A 24,635-nucleotide genomic window follows, 5' to 3' on the forward strand; every position below is an offset into this window, starting at 1 on the left:
TTGATGACGCGAGGTCGGAGCCATGAATTCCAAGTCACAAACTGTGTGGCAGAAAAAATCCGTGTGTTATGTTGTGTTATTGGTATTCTTTGACGTCTTGCATTTAGCCTTTTGGCGTTTGCAAAGATATTACTCACAAACAGGGTAGCAACAAACAGGCTACACTACTCACGTTTCGTCTGTTAATTGACCTTTGAACCCCGTTAAGCACCATATGGCAGAAAAGCTTTTGTCGGGACAGCATTTGTTTGTTCCCGCTATGCATGGTTTGTTGCAACTTTATTGCTGTAACTGCGTCTTTCCTTTGTGCTTTATAAACCGACACTATGGAGTGTATTTACAATCCTATTGAAGACAAAGGACAAGTTTCACTTTCAAATTTGGATTACAGCAGTATCGTTGCTGGATGTATGTGGTGTTGTTTTGACTTGTTGAACAAATTTGCTTCTATGTTGATCTGAATTAATTTTTAAGCTGCTTATGTAAAACAAGAGAATTGACTGCATTTCTTTTATGAATGTTTGTAACGTTAATTTATTTCAGACTATGTCAATCCAGCAGTTTGGTTTAAATATCTTCACATTGCAAGAGATTGGATTTTTGAGCAGAAATACAAAGCCTATCCTGATTTGGTGCATCTCAGAACTGTTCGCTTTAAAGTTGACTTCACTTCTGCAGCTGCTAACCTTTTTGACATTGGCAATACAGATCACTACTCTCAATATATGGCTTTCATGGCCAATTCCTTCAAGATTGATTGCAATGTCATAAGAGACAATGGCATGTATGCTGACTTTGAGCTGATTGTGAAAAATGCAAAAACAAATGTTGTAATTGCTAACGCTGTTAGTACTGCCGTAACTAATGGATCAGAGCAAGGTTTTCTCCACACAAATTCAAATATGGCCAATTTTCCTAATGTGGTAAAAACAAATTGCTACAAATATAGCTTTATAATCCCTCGGTTTGAGGTGTTAGATTCCGATAATAGTGCAGTATCCCTGTTCATTGGTATGTGCCACAACTGCGGTGATGAAGCAGTGAGGAGAGGTCTTGTCCCTTTTTTAAAGGGAAGCATTTGTAGGTACTATCCAACTACAATTGGTGTCAATTTATGCAATGTTGCTCCATTGTACGTGCAAACTGATGTATTTATGTGGGCTGATGAAAAAGTGTTGCATTTTCAGATAAAACAAAATGGCGCAGTTCTTTGTTATATTTCCATGTCATACATGGGTCATCCAACAGCCAATCTTTAAGAATTTTTTTATATAATTTTATAATGGTAATTAGATCAGCACTTATTTGAATTTTTTTTTGATTGATTGTAGCATATGATTTTATTAGAGATCTAAATAGCACGAACTTTGTTGTGGAAAGATGTGCCATGATTATTTTTCTCCTGAAAATTACCCAGTTTGTTGTATTGTACATGTTGAAATATTTAATTACAATGTGATAAAAAATTTGTTACAATGAAAAACAACATGGACAGAAAAATATGTTGCAAAATACGATTCCTATAGTCACCAACATGCATTGCGTGCATTGCATATCACCTGGCCACCCTTCATTGTGTCTGGGAATTTAGTCACCACCACTTAACGTTTAACCCACTATACTAAATCGCACGATTTTATGAATTAAATAGGGGAGGGACCTCTAAGTGCAATCCGAAGTATCGCCCAGTGTCATGGAAACCAACAAATTGTACACTAATGTTGAGCTGAACACTTTACCGAACCTCCAATAAATACGAATTAAAAATACGCCTTCATAAAAGTCACTTTACAAGGCATGAGATAAGCTTTCAACATTTACGGACATTTCTTCGAAATCACAGGTATGTCACCAAACCAAGGCAACCATAAATTGCACGCACATTAAAATGTGAGCAAACAAACCTACACGAAATTGCGTCGCTACACCACTTTGTGCATTGGAGTTTGTTACTAAAGTGCAATTGTGTCCAGATACACAGCAAGTGGATGCGACCGATGTTTTTAGGAACGTATTCATTGAAATACCCGAAAGGGTTGAGCTGCGTTTTACTCTTCCAGGTGTAAATGGCGGAGGTGATGAAACCTGCAGGATTACAAGACGCTTTTATGCTACCTCACGAGTATAAAAGCACTCAGATTGCACAGAATAATCCAAAAATATACAACGCGTCTTTAATGACAATTTTCTATTTTTCCGTGATAATGGTCTTTCACCTTTATCTTATGCGCGACCCTTATCGTATACGTTACAAAGAAGTAGCTATACCTGTTGGCAAGGGTTCACCAAAGTTGTACATCCGCATTGAGTTGGCAAAAATCCAGGAGGCGGCGTGCCTCGAAAGCAGCCGATCATATATGGAAAGTCGAAAGTCATGTGATACCTTGGCAGCAAAAACATATGTAAGTGTAAGTCGATCATTTCATTGAAAATTCAAATAGGTAAGTGAATTGTGTACTGGTAGTTTTGGTGCCTGTCTGTTCGGCCGTGGCACAAATCCAAATCCGCTGAAGTCAAAAGATTGCCAAATTCATCGTACGGTCCGTAGATTGGATATCCGTCAAGAGCGACCCCTGAGAAAAGCACAACAAGTTAGGCGTCTAATTCTTATCAAGTCGCCACGCGTCAAGAAACAAAGCGAAGCGATACGTACATGTTCGTTATTATAAGTCACAATTATTTGTCAGGTTATTTCTTACATCCCCAATACCTAGTATGGAAGACGCATTGTTGCACTGCAGCTCAGTCAGACACAGGGGTGGAACTGTGTAGTGATATCTTCCCAACGCGTCGACATTTCCCCAGCACGTACCAAAAGACGACGCCCTAGCATTGCCTGCACACAAAACAACAATATAGTATTTTAATCACGACAAAGAAACGCATCATAGTATTGAATTATTGTTTGACAGGCTTTGTTAATTGCAGTCAACAAAGCCCAAATTACCAGAGTCACAGCAGTTTTCAGTAAATGCGTTGAAAAGCGGAACACCGTTGATCGCAAAACCTATTAACCCTTCCGGTAGGCAATTTGACACGCTACTGTCGACTCGTCTGTTTGCCAAATTTGGTATTGCTACCGAATAGAACTCCTCTTTCACGTTATTTGGAACACCATCTAAACAACATATATAGTTACGATTAATAGAAAGCATTACACACTCGATCTTTGGTAACCACCAGTTTAATTTAAATCAACAACCTGTTTGGTGATCTGGTATTCCATTGCTCTTTAGGGTGAACGAGAGCTCTCTTGTGTCCGTAATGGTGACATACCCTTGCTTTCCACTGTATTTTTCAACGTGCGATTTCGATTTAAATGCCGCAAACTCGACTTCAGAAAGTCCACTCACTACGTGTCCATAAATTAGCAAGCAAATAAACCCAACTGAAGTCTTGTGCTGGACTGCCATGAGATTTATTGCTAAACCACGCGTGCTTCAATTTACTTCAGAATGAAACCAGACAAATCTTCCTCTTGGCTTTATATCACGTCGTCTTCTGGATCGCGACCAAACACAGCATGACCAAACTTTACCCTGTACCCTTTCCTGTTCTGTTCTTTTTAATCATACTTAGTGACGCTGCAAATGATTTCACGCAAGCAACGAGACACAAACACATGTGACGTCAAAAAATAGGGCTGTAACACTGTCTATTATGTAGACTGGCGTTTCATTGACCCGCGCGCTGCTGGTCATAAAAGGTGAGTTCTTGCTTATTACATGCCAAATCACCTTCATGAAAATAGATGTCCACACCGATATAGTGTTGAAGCTCAGCTATACTAACAAAATGAGACATTCCGAAAAAAAGAAATGACCGATGTAGCGACAACTATGTGCTCCACTTTTGGTATGAAGCAAAAACGCACCAAACCTCCCACTATTTATTTAACCACCGTTCCTGTGTTGCACAATGTAACAACAAACAGATGCATACTTCCGCGTCTGCCGTTTGGCGTTAATTTCTTTTGCAGGTTAAAAACGAATCTGTTATCCTGTTTGCTATAAATTCCCAAAACTTCGACAAAGTGAAACGTGTTCAACTTTTTTTCAGCTGTGACCTCAAACAACATTTTTAACCAAAACTTGTTGGGTCGTTTATTGTGCGACAGCTAGTTTGGTTATCGTTATTCCCCGTGTTTTTATAACCTGTGCGAAAAGCCTTCACATTCAAAATAGTTTTGTTTCATTAACAAAACAAAAGGAAGAAAAAGCAGGCAAGAAATTATTAGTTTTTTTCGTAGTTTGCAATTTAGGGAAGACAAACCATTGTCAAGGAAATTAGTTCTCTTTTTATTGTTTGATCACCGCTCAACATTTTGTGCTCGGAATAAGTAAATGGTAAGATTGGTAAGTGATAGCACAGGACGCAGTTGGCCAGACAGCGTTCCCTGACGTCTTCGGTAAATGCGCAATTGTGCCTTGTGTCTTGCGACACAAAATGTGACGTCATGGAAAGAAAAAATGCTTGTGATATTTGTCGCTGTTTACTGTGTTTTTGTAAAGAGTGTGTTTTATTATACACATCACAAATCTATGCCACTTACAAACATTGACATTAGTTCTTTACAATTAACAATCTGTCGATGTTGGAGACAACTTACATCCAACATAACCATAGAATACTATGTGTCGGCCTTCTTGGGAAAAGCAAGTGTAAATTGCATGCATTGACATATGTAAACATTTGATTTGTTAAATTTGTTTCAATAAACTTTTGGTGATATATTCCATATCGCCAAGATAGTCGTTTCTACAGGATGTCGTAAAATTACGTCTACGGTACTGTCTATGAACGGTCAAAGTAACCAACTTCTTCCCGCGATGCTTGCTTTTGATTTCCAGGAAGGGGTTTAATGAAGTTGCACAGTTGCACTTCCTACTGGGGCATAGTAATAATCATAAATTTGTGCAAAATAGCCATAATGTTACGTCACTTGCGACGATCGTTGATAACAAAATTTCAATTATGAAGAACACATCGTATGAAGGTACAACAAATAAAGCAAATACCGTACAGCAGTGCAATTGATTATTTGTGAAATCCTAAGCATTCTCATAGAACTGTAATTGCACTCATTAACTTTGTAAATTTTGATTTGTGCATAATTTTGCTGCATTTGTCATATTGTTGATTGTAAACCACGATGAAATCATTCGAATCGCTGTAGGCTATTTTATGTAACATGTTAAACATAATTTGGAATTGCTGCGAGTAATCAAGTGCTGTTTTGATTCACCATACCCCAGATTGGAAAGTTTCTTAATTGTGCGGATGATTTGCAACGCTTTGTGTATGTTACTAGTTACAGCATTAACTAATTTATCTTGCACGGATTATCAATAAATTTCACAAAAGTATATTTTGCATTGAGTTTTTTTTTGGCAAATGTTGATTGTGCGGACTAACCTTTTCTTTTTTCCTGCACATGTTCTTAAAAAATTTCATAAATATTCGCGGAAAGTTTATCCTTCTTTTTCTTCTAATTTGGGGAGTGTGGTTAATGCAGCTTACCATTATTAATCTGCATTACTTGAAAAAAATAAATCTACATTGGTAAAGCTTTATGCAAAAAAAAAAATTTTGTAATATTTTTAAACCAGCTTTAGTAATAGAAAATGAAAGTGATAGTGTACTTGTTGTTAGTTGTAGTTCCTGCCCATTGCTTTATAGTTCCAAAACTTCTCTTGCCATACTATGATCAGGTACAAGTCAACTACACAATTGTAGCAGAGGAAGGCTGCTATAAATGGTAAACATGAAGCAATTAAATAATTGTTTCAAATATAATTTTTTTGTGGTTTTAGAATTAATTTGTGTGTTGCATTATACATGAAGTTAATTACCACATCTCAAAATTTCAAAGGCGCACTGACTTTATTGTAATTATTTTGTTTATGAAGTCTTTTTTTGAAGTAGTGTACATAAAAACATTTGCTTTCAGGAGATCACTTAATCCAAGCATTGCATCCATTCACCCTATTTGGGGTTCAGAAGAAACATGCACCAGTTCAGCTGTTCTTCTTGTTCAAAGCAAAGCAGCATACAAGAAAACTACTCTACTGTTAGCTGAAAGTGAACTCACTGGCTCAGTGTTGCAGGTAAATATATTTAAGAATTTTTATAAAGTCACAAGAAATACACTCGTTGTTAAATTTTAGTGCGATGTCATTGTGGACAGAATTGAAAAAATTGACATCGTGTCACGAACAAGGGAATTGTACCTGGAAGATCCACCAGAAAAATTAAAAATAAGAGCTCTTGATGAAGAGGGTATGTTTGCTTAGTGGTGTAGTTTCTTACTTAAATACAAGTTTTTTTTTAACTTAATGGATTTTATTATTATTAACATTTAATCTATTTTCAGGGAATACATTTAGTAGCACAGCAGGAATGTTGTTTGTTTGGAATTTAAGACATGACATGTCTTCAACAGAGGAAGGGTGTGTTGACAAATATTTATTGGTTTGATTTTCCGACAACATCTCATAGAATATCATTTTCATGTTCAGAGAAGTACAAGTTCTTGCTCACAACATTTTGAGCATTGAGCGTTTTATTGACACTATGTATAATGCTGAAAATTATGTGGAGCAACTTGAAAATGAAGGAAAACAATCGGACACTATTCTTATATCTGGTATTTGTTTACATTAAAACAACATCGAGCTAATGCTGCTTTTAAAAGTCTTCTGTAATGATAAAGTTAATTAGCAATATTGTTTGAAGAGTTTATGATTTTTTCATTTAAACGTTTGAAAAAAATGTGTTGGTTCTGAAATACAATTGAACTTTGTAGGTCTGCAAACTGGCACAGCCTACGTGACTGCTGAGCTGACTTCCACGACAACGGTGCAGTCAGCTAAAGTCAAAATTACTGTCCGAGACAAAGTTTTATTGAATCCATGTGGAGATGTGTGGCTCCCACAGTATGGCTCCATTCGCTACACTGTTGAACAGTGGAGGAAAGGCAAACCCACTGGTATAATACATACTGAAAAACTTTAATTATGTTGGGTTTACTCTGTTTCAAGTTCTGATAAATAAACCATTGCTGTATGTAGTTTGTTTAATTTGTATTTCATGATTTAAATGCATTTTTGTGATTTGATGTCTTGCAAGGAGAAAAATTGAGCTCATTTTGCAAGTCAAACTATATATAACCATATCAGTAGTAAAAAAATTGTGTTGAGTAGAAACTGTTTGTTTTTTTAGAAATCAAACTTCCAAATCCCCAATATTATTTGCAATTGGCTGAACAAGATCCTCGCACGCCAATTGTCTCTTTTAACCCCAAAACATCAGTGGTTGTTGGAGAACATAAGGGAGAAAGCCAAATACGTTTGATGGATAAAAACCTTAAACAGCAGACTGTCCAAGCTTCCAGTGACATTTTTGTGTCTGAACCAGCTTATTTAAGTAGGTGAAATATTTTCCTAAAATTACTATTTGGTAAACTGAGCACATTGAAGCAAATGATGTTTCTTGTAGTGTTGTTCATACATTTTGTACTCATAATACTGAATATGTGTGTAGGAATATCTATTCAACCTCACAACAGATGGGTGTTGGAAACCAACCAAAAATATGTGGTTGTTATTGACATGTTTGACAGCGAAAACCATAAACTTTGGCCTACAGGAAATATTAAAATTCAAGCGAATATTGACAACACACATTTTAAGGTTAGTTTTGGGCAATTTTTATAAAGTTTATCGTATAAACTGAGGATTATTTTTCAGGTCTTGCATTCTACTGATAATGGAACTTGGCATTTTGTGCAAACCATTAAGCATGGAATTTCTGAAGTAGTTGCTAATCTTAATGGAATATTGAAAGTGGATGGTAGCTTGCATGAATACAGTCCAACTATTGAAGCAAGACAGACAGCTGAAATATTCGACCCTATCATTGTTCATCCTTCTGTAGTTGTGTTTCCATGGCAACCAAAGCCAATTTTGTACAAGCATCAATTACAAGCAACAGGCGGTATGTAGAGGTTTTTTTTACCTCGTTTCTAGATGATGTAGTTTTAATACTTTGCATCTTTTCTATTATATAATTATAATTTTAAACATTTTGTTAATTTTTTTAACAAACTTTGCAGGAAGTGGAAACTACTCTTGGTCCATAGATAACACAAAACTAGCAGTTGTAAACAGTGCTGGTGTGGTTATGACTAAACTGGAGCAGAGTAATAAGGCACAGACTGGATCAGCTAATGTTCAAGCCACTGATGTTCGCAATCCTGACCATTGGGGATCATCCAAGGTGTTGATACTCCCAATCGTTGAGATTTTGTTTGTGCCTTCTCCAAGAGAGGCACAGATTGGAAATTTTCTCGATTTGTATTTGGCTATGCATGCTTTAATTGACTCCAGTAAGTGGTAAAATTTTTAGCATTTTCAAAGTGAAGTAAAACAGACATTAGTTAGTTTTGCTAATGGCATCACATACAAATTAAAAATTTATTAGTGTTTCTAATCTTTTTAGTATCTGAAGTTTAACTTGTGACAAAAGTGAATTGCTGATAATATGCATTAAAAGGCAATTGACTTTCAAATTTAGAATGCATTTAATTTGTTTGAGCAATTTCATTGCATTGGTATTTGACTGAAAACAGTAGACTGACATTTCATAACTTTAACCATTGCAGAGAACACACCAGTGGTGGATTGTCGTGAAAGTGGAGTACGGTGGCAAGTTGCAGATCCAAATATATTTGAGGACTTTGGAGATTCCTGGGTGCTACCTTCGGAAGAAAAATATGCATCTAATTCCTGCACTGGACATCGCTTCAAAGCACTGCAAGAGGGATACACAACTGTAACAGCTACTTACATTCAAAGCAGTCCAGATGGCAAAACAACTCAACTTCTGGTGTCAGCAACTGTGGCAGCTTTTCCTGCCTTGCAGGTATTTGAGTATATTATGGTGGATTATGGTCAGGCAAATTAAATGTATTTTAACGATACTCATTGTTAACTGTAAGTTGATTACGTAATTGACTAATTACATTTTCTTATATTAAGGCAATTGATCCTCCTACATTAGCTGTGCTTAGTTTGGATTCCAGTAAGATTTTAAGATTTCGTGGTGGTCCAATAAGATGGCCTCTATGGCATGCAGGATACCATCGTGAAGTAGAAGACGGAAACAAAAAAGTCTTGCATGTCTGTAAGTTGTAAAAATATTATGTGAAATAATGGTAACTTAATTATTTTTGCCTGTAAGTAATGGTTATATTGGTGCTCAGTGCTCACTTTAATCTACATGAAAGTCATATTCCGTAAACACAGGATATGCACTTGCCCTGCTGTTAGGATGTACTTAAGGTCTGTGTTGATTTAGTTGTGTAACAATATGTTGGATGATTAATTCAGCTCGCGTCATGTCGTCACACCACGAGCATCATGTTGTGTCTCGGTGTTTTCATTTGGGCGAGTCTGTTGTCCGCTTTCGTGTTCACAACAAGCCATGTGTCACAAATCCTTTTCCTGTCGACGCAAGTATTGAAGTCCGGTAAGCTTTTTTCAAACACTGTTTTTTGCATTATTTTCTGTGTGAGTTATGGATATAATCAAAACTTCCACTGTTTAAAAACCAATTTGTTTTCAGAGTGTCTTGTGCATTACCTGCAAGACTAGAAGCTGTTGTGCCACCATTGCTGTCATCATGTCCCCTTCACAATACACATTCATTACAGGTAGTTTTTTGCTTGCAAGTGCAGTAGTCATCCTAATATGTAGAAACTATGAGGTGTTTGTATTTTATCAATAGGCAATCACATTAGTTGAAAAAACACTTGCAATCAATGTAACTGCATTTGATTCCAATGGCATTCAATTTGACAACTTCACATCTTTGTTCTTGAAATGGACTTCCAACTTCGCTGAAACAAAGTTTGCTCCTTCCAAGTCTATTTTCACCCCTGTAGACTCGACAAGTCAAAAAAAGCATTTTGGTAATTGTTTTTATGCATAATGTGTAAATAGATTGCTTCTTTTCCAAAAACTTGTTGTCTGAATTTGCACAATTTAAGAAGAAATAGTAAAACATGTTTCTGACAATTACATATTCTGTCCCTCTTGTTACATGAAGTCCTCATTGTCAATGTGTTTTTTAGTGTCTGGATTGGCATCAATGCCCAACTTTGGTGGAGAGCAATCAATAACTGTCACTCTGTCCCGTTATATTGACAACACAGACCCAAGAATTTGTCAAACTCACAACTGCAACAGGTATCATGTAACACAATTGTTCCATTCTTTTGTGATAAACGTGACAATTATGCAGAATTGAACCAGAAGTGAGTGGATCAGTTGCATTGTTTGTTGTCACCAAACCACATTTGACACCAAATGATGTTGTGTTGTACAACCACGAGAACAGTAGTGTTGAACTTAGTATTAACGGTGGTTCTGGGCACTTTCTGTACAATGTTAAGCAGGACCACAATGTAATTAGCATCAGTGATGTAAGAACGGGACTTTTGAAGGTAAGTTGCAGATCTGTTCTTCAACTTTATGCAATTTGAGTGAAAAGCAATTACGAAAATTAACAACGATAACTACTGCATATTTTTTAGATCACATCAGTGTCAGCTGGAAAATCTTTCCTGAAAGTTACAGACTACTGTCTCGATCAAACAATCGTTGCAGGTTCTGATGTTTCAGTGGCTGAAATTGGAAGCATACAATTAAAGGTTAATTTTAAAGCAAACATGTCAGAATATTCAATTGCACGAACAAGGCAAAACTTTTTTTGATAAATTTTTCACAGATTGCTACTCGTATGGAGGTTGGGAGTTGGGTTGAAGCAAAAATGCAATTACTTGATAAGCAGGGTCAACCACTTCCTGCAAGATTTCTGTCTTTTATCAACATAGAGCTCACTACTGCCCCTAGTGGCATTATTACAACGGGTGCTGTGCATCTAGTAAGTATGGTGATTCTTTCTTGTGGAAAACCAACAGCAATCAAAAATTCCCTTGCACTTTCAGGGTACTTACACCAATGAACTCATTGTGTTGAGTGATGTCAATGCTGTCACTGTTGGTAGCACAACATTAGTTGCTAAAACTATCACCAGAAATGGAAAGGTTGTTTCAAGCAATGCTGTTCACATCATGGTGAGTATTCATTGCTGCCTTTCTAAAGGAATACTGGATGTATTTAATGAGGCCATATTCTTTATCCATTAGGTTTTCCCTGTTGTTGAACTCTTACCTCCAGTTGTGACGTTAATAAGACAGGCTTCATACCAGGTTTGTTCATTGCTAGTTACCATTTGTAATAATGTCTATGTGATGCACACTATGTTTTGCAAGGGTTTATCAATGCATTTAGAATTGCTTTTTTGTATCTTTCTGCTAACAGTATTTTTTGCCTTGATTGGTGATATAGTGTTGTTTTTACACCAACCTGTTTTGTTGCAGCTTTCAATTAAGGGAGGTCCCCACTCAGACTACTCAGTAAAATATTCAGTTGTTGGCGACAACTTAAATAATCCAACTATCAAAGTTAGCCAATCTGGTTTGGTGCATGGATTACATATTGGTGAAGTCAAGGTTACAGCGGAGGTTATTTTGCATGATGGAACTACCTTCAACTGCAAGGTAAAATATGGCATATTGTTTGTTACATATTGTAATGGCATGCATATGATCTTCAGGTGTTTTTTAGCATATAATATATACTTAAAAATGGTGAAGAGCATTTTAAATCTACCATTTTGATTGATGTATGAAAACTATTGAAACTATTGACAAACTAACAGCATTCAAAACAATTTTTTTCCAGTCACCATCCATTGTTAGAGTAATCCAACTTACAAGCATTCGTATCGGGTGTCCACTCACAAGATTCCACGTTGGAAGTTTTATTCCACTTCATGTGGAAGGAACTACTGGAGATCAACAGAATCCAGTGAGTTTTGGAAATGCTGAACCAGGATTGGTTTTCAGTTGGAAGGCGGCCAACCCGGCTGTCACCAAACTTTCCACAGTCCATGCAAAGGTATTTACTCTGTGTTCATTGAAATAATAAAAAGTGATTAAAAAAATGAACAATGTTGTTGCATGATGTTTTTGGCTGTAAAGATTATGATTATATATATATATTTATATATATTGGATATGGTAATCACCAGGAAAACAACTTTATATTAACCAGGCTGGTGTAGAAACATCATCAACAATGCAGTTTAGCATGTTGGTCGAAGGTTTGTCATCTGGTCATAGTTCAGTTGTTGTTAAAGTAACGTCAAGTGATCCAACTCTCAAACAACTTGCTGCAAAAGAACTGGTTGCAGAAATTTCTCTAACAGTAAGTTTAAGTTTAAAAATTGTGTATGTACATGCACATGAGTCTATTTGAAGTAATACTGACGATGCCTAATTGTAGGTGATTTATGTATATCAGAAAAAACATAACGACAAATGACTTAGGGTTTTTCCATATTGTCAAAATATCAGATACTAAATCTATGTTGCCCATAAGTCTGTTTGTTAATTCTCATACTTTTTCACTGTTTGCAACCATATTCTGCAGGTAAAGTTTAAATATGTAAAAAATCATTGCCAATATTTAAAGATTGTTCTCGTAAACTATTAAACTGAAAACCCACTTCTTAGTGTCATGAATGCGTGCAAGTTGCACTTGCCTCTTAGGAAACACTCAAAAATGTCTTTTCATATTTCTGCTGCATAGGTCTATTCTCACCTAACTTCTTCAAATCATGTGAGTTGTTGTCTGCTGACAATCATATAGTCTACATAATTTTCCTGATTATTGTTGTATTTTTTATTTTGTTAAAAAGAGCAGTGCAGCATAAGTGCAGCTTTATGAACATGTACATATACCTCATATTATTGGCTCCACATTGCTTATCATATGTACATATACCTGTTTTGCATGAATATGTGAAGAAAACATGGTCTGGTTTTGCAGATAATGTTTTGTATTTCAATACATGCCTGGCATGATCTCTTTATTTTACGCTTGTGAAGAATTTTTTTTGCAAATTTGTCGTTATATGTTTATGGCATTGACTGAGTTTCACTTCATGGTTACAACATTCTACAATATTGTATGGTTTGTTCAGGTATTTGAACCACTCAGTTTGACTTCATTCAAAGATTGGAGCAGTGTCAACAACTTGCTCATCACCCCTTCCACATCTTATCAAGTCCAATCCAATAGAGATGGCATTGCACAGGAGATTATATATGAAGGTAGATTTAAACTAACGTTTCAGCTGTTATTCAACAAAACTCGCAATAATGATGGAACATTCATTGACATACTTTTTATGCAAAGATATATGTGTTGTTTTTTCTGGAATGTGTTGTTTCTTTGTGTTCCGCTGGGCAAAACCATTTCAGCTTTTAACACATTAACCTGCATTGTAAATATGTAGTAACTACCCTGAACTTTGTTTGTTACATTTCACTCATGGTGTTATTGTAATTCCAAACATTTCAGTTCTCCATTCTGGCCAATGTAAAGACATCATCTCAACTGGAAAAGCAGAATGTGTGGATGACGTAATAACCCCTGAGCAATGTTTGACGGTTGATAAGAGTGGTTTGGTTCAATCTGGCACCAATCCATGCGAGGCGTCCTTGCGCGTGACGTCAGTGGAACGTTTTGGTGTCAACCAAAGTTTGGCGCTCCATGTACAGGTGGGTTCTAAAACGCATTGACGTAAAAGTATGGCAAGAAGTAATTTGGAACAAAATAAATAAGTTCAACATTATTTACCTTGTCCATATTAACTGACATGGTGTTTACTAAACACAAATTTGAGCCGTTATCATCCACACTTCATCATTTTCTGCCAACCATATTATATTTTCTTTCAAAAACTAATTGTGTCACTGTTGTTTTTTTTCTAATTGAAAAACACAATGCCTATAAGCAGGCGAAATATAATATATATATCTTACGAAAACCTTGTATGTTGTAGCTTGCCACACACATGTTTTAAGGTCCAATAATTTCGTCCTTAGGTCAGTCACGTGTCTTACGTCATCGCACGGTCAACCACTAAGTTTGCAGTAAGAGATTCATCTTCTGTGAGTCAATTCTTCCCACTTTCCTCATCCCCTCGATTTGTGGTGGATCAGTTCGACAAAACTGGGAAAAAGTTCGACAAAACCTCGCATAGCGTACAACTCTCCCAAAACAGGTACCTACATGTACTTATCCACCCCATGTAATTAAAGGTTACAGTGTTAAGTTTACCTACATTAGGAATATAAGAAAACGTTCTTTTTCTCTTGCCATTCTACATAATGATCTCAAACAGTGGATATATCAAATATTAGTACAACAACAACAACTAATGTTTCTTATACTCCTAATGTAGGTAAACTTAACACTGTAACGGTAATAGCGCAATATAAACAGTCAATAATTTTGCAAATTACTCACTTTTGGGACCTGTACAATATAGTACATGCTGGCTTCTTTTCTCAGATTGTTGATTTGTAATTTTACTTTGTTTCTAGTTTTGTCTGTGGTGCGCCTCACTCGGTAGACTTATCTATTGACTATGAATGAGTCACTGGGAATATTAATGAGGTTAATCCACATCACGAACGAAAAGCTTTTTGTTAACGCCCACTCTTAATGTTTTGGACTCATAATAATCTAACGTCATAACATAACAAATTATTTAGGTATCAAAAATTTTTGTCACGCATTCATTAATTGGAGTTTTAAATTGCGGATTTTATGGTTGGAAATGGGAACATCACTAACACAATTTGTAGGTTTATAACAACTCGGCTTTACTTTCAAGGTACGACCTGATAGAAGTTGATCCTGATTCTGGAAATCGTTCATTCGTCGTTCACACACCACTAGAGGGCAGCACGATCGTATCGGTAGCAAGTTACTTGGATGAGACGATTCCGTCTGCTGTTTATTATTTCCCGATAACTGTCGCCCGAGCGATCAAACCATCACAAGTTCACATTCATGTCGGACAGCGGTTCGTGGGTTTTGTGAAAAGTTTCAGAAATATATTAACTTACTTCAAAAATGTTTCAAAAAATAAAATAGGGAATTTCAGTTTTTCAATTAAATTTGTGTGAATAGTCTCATAAACTTGCCCCATTTCATTCTTTCTGTACAGTTTTTGGCTGTGTTAATTCTAAAGAGGAAAACTGTTTACTGAATGCACTGGTTTGTGTAACGCAAGGGACTGGCTCTGACCTGCTATACTCGCTGGTCCCAGTGCATTTAGTTAACAGTTTGCACTGATGATGAACACAGTATAGTGTTTGAAATTTTTGCCGCATCCATGCTTACCAGCGGACTCATAGCTTTCCTTTTTTATTTTGCACCTATGTTTGTTTTATGTTTGAAAGTTTAATATTTTTCCCAGGTTTTGTTTTGAAAGTTCATTCTTGAATTGTGATGGTGAATCAGGAAGTTGGTCGTCAACCAACCCCAACTATATTTTGGTGGATGAGAGCACGGGAGCTGTTATCCCGATCTTACCAAACTCAGCTGACATCACTTACACCACGGACACCTTCGCTGCCACATCTCATGTAAAGTATAATTAATTTTAGCAAACTTTTGTCAAAATATTTTGTTATTGTTTCTCAGATCACTGTGGAACCATTCAGTGTGTCGCTTGTAGATTTTTTGCCAAAATTTGCAACTCTCACTAAATACATCTTCCCCATAAAGTTGTCGTCGTCGAATCACGATACACAAGGTAACAAAATAACTTTTTCGAATGAGACGTTAACAAAAATACTTGTAACATAAACTTAAAGCAGTACTTACTTAGTAGGTGTCAAAATATAAAGTACTGTTGCTGCATTATTCATATCTTAATTCATTTTATAACTACTAGCCTTATCATATACATTTAAAATAACAATTGTACGTCTAATTACATATATCTTCATCGATTTGAACTCCAGTGTATATTTTTTTCTGATAGCTTGTTCAGGTTTTGATTCTGGCATGGATGAAATCGCAAAACGTTTGTTTCGTTGTCAAGTCAACTTCAGACATTCCGACATTCGTATTTTCTCTGCTCAAGCTTCATATATTGAAGATAAGGGTAAGAAAAAAGAACGTGTTGTTGTTCTTGCAAAGTCAAACAAATCATTAGAAAATGAACATAAATCTCAATACTTTGCGTTTGAACGTTGCAAAACCCTTAATTCTTAAGACTTTTCACATACGGATAGTAGGTTTTACGAATTGTTGAATATTTCAGAACATTTTGCTTGCGTCATCGAACCGGTTACGTCATCCGATCCCAAACTCGCGTCTATTGATGACGAGCTTGTAGTGACGTTATCTCCATATTCGCGCGTTGCGGGGTCGGTGGAGCGTGATGAAATTTCGGTCGAATTTGCTCCAAACTTTTCATGGGAAATTTCGTCGAAAAAGATTGAAGTCGGTTCTCACGTGACCTTATGTGTCAGAATGAACCGAGTTGTTCGTTCAACTATTCAGGTTAGGTATTTTTTGTTTAAAATTCTGAATGACCATAGTGGATGTGGAACCTGTAAAGAAAGATCCTGTGGTTTAAGTTACATTATCCCTTGACCAGAAAGTGTTTGATGTTAAAATCTTTGCAAATATTTTGGTAAATTATATGTTCCGATGCTTTAAGGAAGTGCCTTTTTAAGGTTACCTCCCTCCGTTTACCATTTAATTATGAGCAAAGTTGACGTGATAAATTTTATGTTAAATTTTTTGTTTGCAGGTTGTATCCGACAACCGTGATGTTGTGATGGTGAATGAGAAAGAAGACGAATCTCTGCTCGGTTCATATTGCTACATGATATCAGCATCAAAACACGCTGCTACTCAGACCACCAATATAAGATTAATCAGCGACGTAACTCAACAGCACGAGGTAATTTGTACATAACATTGGACAGTTCTCTTCAAAAATCTTTTAAGATTGCAACGGTGTATTTATGTATCAATGAAACTACATATTGGTAAAATTAACCATAATTAAGACCAAATAAAATTGAGGCTAACTGGATTTAGGGGGACAATATAGGAAACGATTGATTCAAAACAATATGTTAATTACCTGAGTTTATAACTAACACAATGTAAACGTTCTTCTAAAAACTGAAGACGGACACAGTTATTTTCGAAACGTTACGCATAATGTTAGTCAGCATATTTAAACAGCGACTTTCTTTGTAGGAGATTGGTTTGGTTGTGGAAGGTAACGCGGGCGTGGCGCAAGCAACCACTCCAAGTTGTCCATCAGAAAATCAGGCCTGGTTTGCGTCTTATGAGGACACATACCGTATGATGGTGTACACCGTGCTTACAGTGGTGGTCAGTACTGCAATCCTCATTGCTGGTGAGTGAACACTTTCACTATAGTCCAGATTTTTGTTTGGTGTTATTTTTGTTGCTTAATGCTACTGTCAGCGTAACTGTGGAATTTGTGTCAATACTAATATGTAAATAAATTAATCGGTCAAATTTTAAAACACCCTTTTTAGCTAGGTCGAAACTAACCCAAATGGACATATGTTCCATTGGCACTAAGATTTGAACAAGTCACCCATTCGTACAATTTCCTTTTTCCAAGTTTCGTCAATCTTTTATAAATTCTTGTTCCAGCTTGTGGAATATTCAAGCGGATGACACAGGATGTTATTCACCAACCTTCAGCCTCCTTCATCACCCGAACTCCACCGGACTTCACGTACACACCTATACGTAGTCCGCACAATAGGAGTCTTTCCCCTTCGCCCAAAGTCCGACTATGGAGTAGATATTACGAACCACAGCAAGCAATGACTCCAACCGGGTGATCACTGTTGCATGATTACTTACAGAAGTTGCTGACCCGATATTGCGGTTCGAATCGTCTGTTGTTGCACGAACAAATGTCTTTCGAGTTCTGCTGTCATTTTTTGGATTTTTTAAAACAGTTTCGAAACGCAGCACTGTATACTGCGTTCAACTGATCACAACGACAATGTAGTAGCGAATACAAATCGAGTCGTCTCTTTGCTGTTTCAACATACTTTTACTGTTCTACAACCACTGCCTATACAACACGTATACTTCGTACCAACTGTATTGAATCTTTGTCTTGTCACATGCGTCCTTATTTACGAACAAATTAGGTATAAATACTCGCAAATTGGTACAACCCGTAATCGCTTGACATCTGCTGTGCGCCAAACTATGCACGTATTGAAATTACTCTCATGTGTTACAACGTTTGAGATTACGAAGCTTTTTTTGCAGAAAACTTATCAAGCACAAAACGGACGTCTTCCAAATATATGTTTTTGTATTTTGAAAATAAGTTTCTTGATATTTTTGTTAGACAATTTTTCGACATTTGTTTTGAGTGTAGCGCCTGATTTTTTTTTCTTCGTTCCTGTTAAAGGTATACGTTCCATAACCGAATTTGCACGATTTTCCCTGACGTCACAAACGGTTTGGAACGATTTTGGTATGTCAGATATTCGAACAAATTCTTCTTTTAAAGCTCTTTACTGTGACTTTCGATCGTAGCAAATCCTCACTTCTATCATCGAAAAAGCCCACTAGAGGGCGCACGTTTCTGGGCGACAATACGTTTATTACACTTGGAAAAGACTCGTAATAAAAATTTGCGACTGTGTATTGTAGAGGATTGATTGGCAGTGTTGAATGATTGTGGAGAGGTGATTGTATTCATTATATTATGCTCGAATCATCGGCGAGTTTTCCTTTTCACTTTGTACATCTTGAAACATAAAAGACTTGATAGTATGAAGCGAAGTGAAAAGGAATTAGATCACCACTTAACATTGCGCACAAAACTGATGTAAAAACGAGACGGAACTTAAATCCTACTTGGCCTTTCCCAAAATAGTTTAAAATTTGAGTAAAATCGTGTTGTCTAGCCACTGATAATGGTCACTGGCGATAGCATTGCTGTTCAATTTTTGCAACAATCAAAGTTTAAAGTTAGTTGCTTGAGCTCAAAATCCATTTTCCTCGTAATAAGGAAGCAATTACCTCTAGTGTCGGAATCTTCGTAAACAGGATTAATCAATTCACTGAAGACGAAATTCTTCCGCGGCAATTCGCTCTCCGTCATCACAAGTTCAGTGCCATCTTGTGACGTCATTGTACTAAAAGCCGAGTCTTTTACTGTACCGCTTGAAGTTTCGGATTCGGTTGAGCTGCCCGACGAATCGGAATAATCGAATACAGAATCGGATCCCGAGTGTTCAGACCCGCTTTTCGAATATGATTCGGTGCTGGTCGATGCTATTACCGAATCAACTTGTTGGTTGAAATCAACATATGGAACCTTGTGACGGATGTGCATTTGTTAATTCATGTTTATAGTATTAATGTTAACCACAAGTTAACCGGCCCACTATTTAAAATTGCAGTTATACGAAAAAACGTAATATAAAATTTTGATTGGGTTAACAGATTATATTTTCAAAATTTGCAAACAAAAACGTAACAAACTTTTTTCTAGTTATTTCAATGTCTCAAATTACTTTGTCTCTCTTAAGCCCTCGAGCAGAATACCTTTGTAAATACCAGTTATATTTAACCATCGGCACCACCAGTACCTGTGACACGGTCGCAAGCGATCCGTCGAAAAATAGGACGAGGTCCTTGAAGTCAGGTCTGGCGTCTGCCTCCCACGCCCAGCAACTCTTCATCATTTTATACCTGGACGAAAAATAACGCGCCTTTAATGTCGTCATAGCTAGTAAGTGGGTAAACATATAAAGTCCACGTTGCCCAGAAGCTAACTTTGTACCACGTCTGTTCTCCCAAACGTGCCGCATGTTACCGAAACGACCTCACTTCAACGAAAAGTAGAATGTCAAATCGCACGAATGTCTACGTTCAAAAGTGACGTTCGATGCCAACCCAACAATATACGTCGGTCTTCAAAGTACAGCTAGTTAAACTGAATGATGTACAAACATTATTTTCCTTTTGCAATGCTTACCCTCAATACCTTAACCACATGTATGTTTCACTTCAAAGACGCATTTATAAGACAAATTATTCTTAAATTAATTCATCATGCTTCATAGGAACATAGAATAGTGGTGTTATGTTTAACATCATGACGGAAAAAGTTGGCGCAATTATGCCATGAAATATATTACTAGTTTAATGGCCGCCAATCACAGTGACTTCCAAAGTAAGTTAAACCCTATAATTTTTTCTGATTTGCCGAAACAAAACAAGAACTTACGTTTCTACTGTGGCGAGGTTAGGTTTAGCGAGACGAAATCCCGAAGCAAGTCGCCGATAAAGTTGTGAAACTGTGACGCCCTGATAAGGTTGGCCACCCATAGTAAAAATCTCCCACAATAGTACACCAAAAGACCATCTGAAATACCATATAAAAACAGTGTTTTAATTTTGAAAATCAAAGAATAAGCAAATAAAATTACTTAAAGCGTAAAAATATATTCAGAAAATTGTGATTTAATTTGGCGCATAAAACGAACTACACTACAGTACAATAAATTACAACCAACGTACAACAAATAGGCACTTTTATCTAAAGGTAAATTATAAATCCGAGTAAATTGCATGTAATCACTTACACGTCGGATTTCATCGAAAATTTGTTTTCCCAGAGCGCTTCTGGTGCTGTCCACTTGGCAGGAGTCATCTGCACCCAGTTTTTGTTAAGATTAAGTGTATGGATACAAGATACGTACACGATTAACTTACAGCTGGACTGTGGATCCGATAATATTCTTGCTGTAAATTTCTAATGTGCTTCGACAATCCAAAATCAGCAATTTTAATTTTCTTATCGCTCGTCACCAAAACGTTCCTAGCAGCGAGATCTCGATGAATAATCTAATATTTGAAATTTAATTTGCATTAGAATTACATAATTGCACAAAAAGTAAAACGGCACGCTGGAATCAGAATAAAATTTTGCGATGGGTTTTGTTGCTTAAGATATGCCTTTTTATTCTTATTCGTTGATTAACTTTTTTTAAAATATTGATTATGCACTGGGGGCCAAATATTCATGTCCAAAAAATACACGGTTTGGAAGACTATATGTGCATCTAGGGACTAGGCTCTAGCTATGACATTCCTAGAAATCAGTTTTTACAATTATTAAAATGATTTTTTTTACGTTTTTACTGGCCAGATGCTGCATTCCTCTTGCCGATTGGAAGGTGAATGACATCAGATCTTGGAAAGTGAGACCTTTCCCTACTGTGAAGTTGTTGCCACTGTTTGTGATGTGCTTGTCTTGCAATCTGCGCATACAAGCACATCTGGTATAACAAACTACCAACGGTATGGAAACACATTTTCCTTTTAACCCGGGGATGGTAAATAAATTGATTATTTCTTTATTAACAAACGACCGTTACATGTTTCCCGGAACAACTTCCCTGGGATTCATTTTACAGAATAAAAACTGCAATTTGGCAAATTTCCAAGCAACGCGAAGTTGGCGAGTGGGCAATTTCACATACCTTCTTTCATTGAGATAATTTTTCAAATTTCCTTCCGACGCAAGTTCCATCAGCAGAATGGGTGGTTTCCGAAGGTTTTCGTCATCTTCGCCCTATAATGAACACACTAAGAACAAAGTCCGAGTAAAGTAGCAATTTGGCAGAAGACATGTTTGTCGACATGGCGTCGAGTCTCAGCATCTTATCTATTGTGAATCACTCCATTGTTTGTTGTCGCCCAATTTGTCACATCTGACCGGCGAGACGTATTTACTTGCTATCTCGTATCGTTTTCGAATTGCCAAGGATCGACCTATTTGTCTGTGCTCTTTAAATAACTGAGTAGATTTTTTCAAAGAGTAGCTTGATAAAGAGCGAGTTTCGAATTCCATACGAAACGCGAACATCAGTTTTGAACTCTAAACATTTTATACATTTATGATAACAATTGTACGTCTAATTACATAAATCTCTATCGGTTTGAACTCCAGTGTATATTTTTTTCTGATAGCTTGTTCAGGTTTTGATTCTGGCATGGAAGAAATCGCAAAACGTTTGTTTCGTTGTCAAGTCAACTTCAGACATTCCGACATTCGTATTTTCTCTGCTCAAGCTTCATATATTGAAGATAAGGGTAAGAAAAAAGAACGTGTTGTTGTTCTTGGAAAGTCAAACAAATCATTAGAAAACGAACATAAATCTCAATACTTTGCGTTTGAACGTTGCAAAACCCTTAATTCTTAAGACTTTTCACATACGGATAGTAGGTTTTACGAATTGTTGAATATTTCAGAACATTTTGCTTGCGTCATCGAACCGGTTACGTCATCCGATCCCAAACTCTCGTCTATTGATGACGAGCTTGTAGTGACGTTATCTCCATATTCGCGCGTGGCGGGGTCGGTGGAGCGTGATGAAATTTCGGTCGAATTTGCTCCAAACTTTTCATGGGAAATTTCGTCGAAAAAGATTGAAGTCGGTTCTCACGTGACCTTATGTGTCAGAATGAACCGAGTTGTTCGTTCAACTATTCAGGTTAGGTATTTTTTGTTTAAAATTCTGAATGACCATAGTGGATGTGGAACCTGTAAAGAAAGATCCTGTGGTTTAAGTTACATTATCCCTTGACCAGAAAGTGTTTGATGTTAAAATCTTTGCAAATATTTTGGTAAATTATATGTTCCGATGCTTTAAGGAAGTGCCTTTTTAAGGTTACCTCCCTCCGTTTACCATTTAATTATGAGCAAAGTTGACGTGATATATTTTATGTTAAATTTTTTGTTTGCAGGTTGTATCCGACAACCGTGATGTTGTGATGGTGAATGAGAAAGAAGATGAATCTCTGCTCGGTTCATATTGCTACATGATATCAGCATCAAAACACGCTGCTACTCAGACCACCAATATAAGATTAATCAGCGACGTAACTCAACAGCACGAGGTAATTTGTACATAACATTGGACAGTTCTCTTCAAAAATCTTTTAAGATTGCAACGGTGTATTTATGTATCAATGAAACTACATATTGGTAAAACTAACCATAATTAAGAACAAATAAAATTGAGGCTAACTGGGTTTAGGGGGACAATATAGGAAACGATTGATTCAAAACAATATGTTAATTACCTGAGTTTATAACTAACACAATGTAAACGTTCTTCTAAAAACTGAAGACGGACACAGTTATTTTCGAAACGTACGCATAATGTTAGTCAGCATATTTAAACAGCGACTTTCTTTGTAGGAGATTGGTTTGGTTGTGGAAGGTAACGCGGGCGTGGCGCAAGCAACCACTCCAAGTTGTCCATCAGAAAATCAGGCCTGGTTTGCGTCTTATGAGGACACATACCGTATGATGGTGTACACCGTGCTTACAGTGGTGGTCAGTACTGCAATCCTCATTGCTGGTGAGTGAACACTTTCACTATAGTCCAGATTTTTGTTTGGTGTTATTTTTGTTGCTTAATGCTACTGTCAGCGTAACTGTGGCATTTGTGTCAATACTTACATGTAAATAAATTAATCTGTCAAATTTCAAAACACCCATTTTAGCTAGGTCGAAACAAACCCAAATAGACACCATATGTTCCATTGGCACTAAGAATTGAACAAGTCACCCATTCGTACAATTTCCTTTTGCCAAGTTTCGTCAATCTTTTATACATTCTTATTCCAGCTTGTGGAATATTCAAGCGGATGACACAGGATGTTATTCACCAACCTTCAGCCTCCTTCATCACCCGAACTCCACCGGACTTCACGTACACACCTATACGTAGTCCGCACAATAGGAGTCTTTCCCCTTCGCCCAAAGTCCGACTATGGAGTAGATATTACGAACCACAGCAAGCAATGACTCCAACCGGGTGATCACTGTTGCATGATTACTTACAGAAGTTGCTGACCCGATATTGCGGTTCGAATCATCTGTTGTTGCACGAACAAATGTCTTGCGAGTTCTGCTGTCATTTTTTGGATTTTTCAAAAAAACAGTTTCGAAACGCAGCACTGTATACTGCGTTCAACTGATCACAACGACAATGTGTCGAGTCGTCTCTTTGCTGTTTCAACAAACTTTTACTGTTCTACAACCACTGCCTATACAACACGTATACTTCGTACCAACTGTATTGAATCTTTGTCTTGTCACATGCGTCCTTATTTACGAACAAATTAGGTATAAATACTCGCAAATTGGTACAACCCGTAATCGCTTGATATCTGCTGTGCGCCAAACTATGCACGTATTGAAATTACTCTCATGTGTTACAACGTTTGAGATTACGAAGCTTTTTTTGCAGAAAACTTATCCAGCACAAATCGGACGTCTTCCAAATATATGTTTTTGTATTTTGAAAATAAGTTTCTTGATATTTTTGTTAGACAATTTTTCGACCTTTGTTTTGAGTGTAGCGCCTGATTTTTTTTCTTCGTTCCTGTTAAAAGTATACGTTCCATAACCGAATTTGCACGATTTTCCCTGACGTCACAAAGGGTTTGGAACGATTTTGGTATGTCAGATATTCGAACAAATTCTTCTTTTAAAGCTCTTTACTGTGACTTTCGATTGTAGCAAATCCTCACTTCTATCATCGAAAAAGCCCACTAGAGGGCGCACGTTTCTGGGCGACAATACGTTTATTACACTTGGAA

The 24,635-nt window shown here is 36.8% G+C and overlaps 4 protein-coding genes across 5 annotated transcripts; 3 read left to right on the forward strand and 1 right to left on the reverse strand.

The window, feature by feature from the left end:
- The first annotated feature begins 241 nt into the window (after nt 1-241).
- Nucleotides 242-1,467, forward strand: LOC145912702 (uncharacterized). Its single transcript, XM_083000262.1, has 2 exons — nt 242-408; nt 544-1,467. The coding sequence occupies exons 1-2, from the start codon at nt 327-329 to the stop codon at nt 1,257-1,259; spliced, it is 798 nt and encodes a 265-aa protein (XP_082856388.1). The 5' UTR covers nt 242-326; the 3' UTR covers nt 1,260-1,467.
- Nucleotides 1,468-1,633: 166 nt separating this feature from the next.
- On the reverse strand, nt 1,634-3,838 carry LOC145912698 (uncharacterized). The gene is made up of 6 exons (XM_083000258.1): nt 3,203-3,838; nt 2,948-3,118; nt 2,711-2,836; nt 2,459-2,573; nt 2,269-2,383; nt 1,634-2,085 (listed from the first exon to the last, which is right to left on the reverse strand). Exons 1-6 carry the CDS (start codon nt 3,411-3,413, stop codon nt 1,849-1,851), a joined length of 975 nt encoding a protein of 324 aa, XP_082856384.1. The 5' UTR covers nt 3,414-3,838; the 3' UTR covers nt 1,634-1,848.
- Nucleotides 3,839-5,615: 1,777 nt separating this feature from the next.
- LOC145912671 (nuclear pore membrane glycoprotein 210-like) lies at nt 5,616-18,651 on the forward strand. 2 transcript variants are annotated; one of them, XM_083000223.1, is made up of 36 exons: nt 5,616-5,758; nt 5,951-6,107; nt 6,168-6,279; nt 6,374-6,449; nt 6,519-6,646; nt 6,806-6,988; nt 7,222-7,425; nt 7,543-7,691; nt 7,749-7,995; nt 8,114-8,386; nt 8,663-8,922; nt 9,039-9,183; nt 9,390-9,528; nt 9,625-9,712; nt 9,787-9,970; nt 10,133-10,247; nt 10,303-10,504; nt 10,595-10,711; nt 10,789-10,944; nt 11,009-11,137; nt 11,210-11,272; nt 11,444-11,623; nt 11,808-12,023; nt 12,180-12,332; nt 12,717-12,746; nt 13,111-13,240; nt 13,491-13,690; nt 14,018-14,196; nt 14,812-15,003; nt 15,400-15,568; nt 15,627-15,738; nt 15,970-16,092; nt 16,252-16,493; nt 16,747-16,899; nt 17,205-17,367; nt 17,634-18,651. In XM_083000223.1, the coding sequence occupies exons 1-36, from the start codon at nt 5,625-5,627 to the stop codon at nt 17,825-17,827; spliced, it is 5,697 nt and encodes a 1,898-aa protein (XP_082856349.1). In that variant the 5' UTR covers nt 5,616-5,624; the 3' UTR covers nt 17,828-18,651. The 2 variants fall into 2 exon arrangements, with proteins under 2 accessions (XP_082856349.1, XP_082856350.1); XM_083000224.1 differs by lacking the exon at nt 12,717-12,746.
- Nucleotides 18,652-21,996: 3,345 nt separating this feature from the next.
- On the forward strand, nt 21,997-24,617 carry LOC145912700 (uncharacterized). Its single transcript, XM_083000260.1, has 5 exons — nt 21,997-22,115; nt 22,275-22,516; nt 22,770-22,922; nt 23,227-23,389; nt 23,659-24,617. The coding sequence occupies exons 1-5, from the start codon at nt 22,016-22,018 to the stop codon at nt 23,850-23,852; spliced, it is 852 nt and encodes a 283-aa protein (XP_082856386.1). The 5' UTR covers nt 21,997-22,015; the 3' UTR covers nt 23,853-24,617.
- Nucleotides 24,618-24,635: the final 18 nt, after the last annotated feature.

The sequence above is a fragment of the Ascidia mentula genome, chromosome 8 (genome assembly GCF_947561715.1).
Source record: "Ascidia mentula chromosome 8, kaAscMent1.1, whole genome shotgun sequence".
NCBI classification, from domain to species: Eukaryota; Metazoa; Chordata; class Ascidiacea; order Phlebobranchia; family Ascidiidae; genus Ascidia; species Ascidia mentula.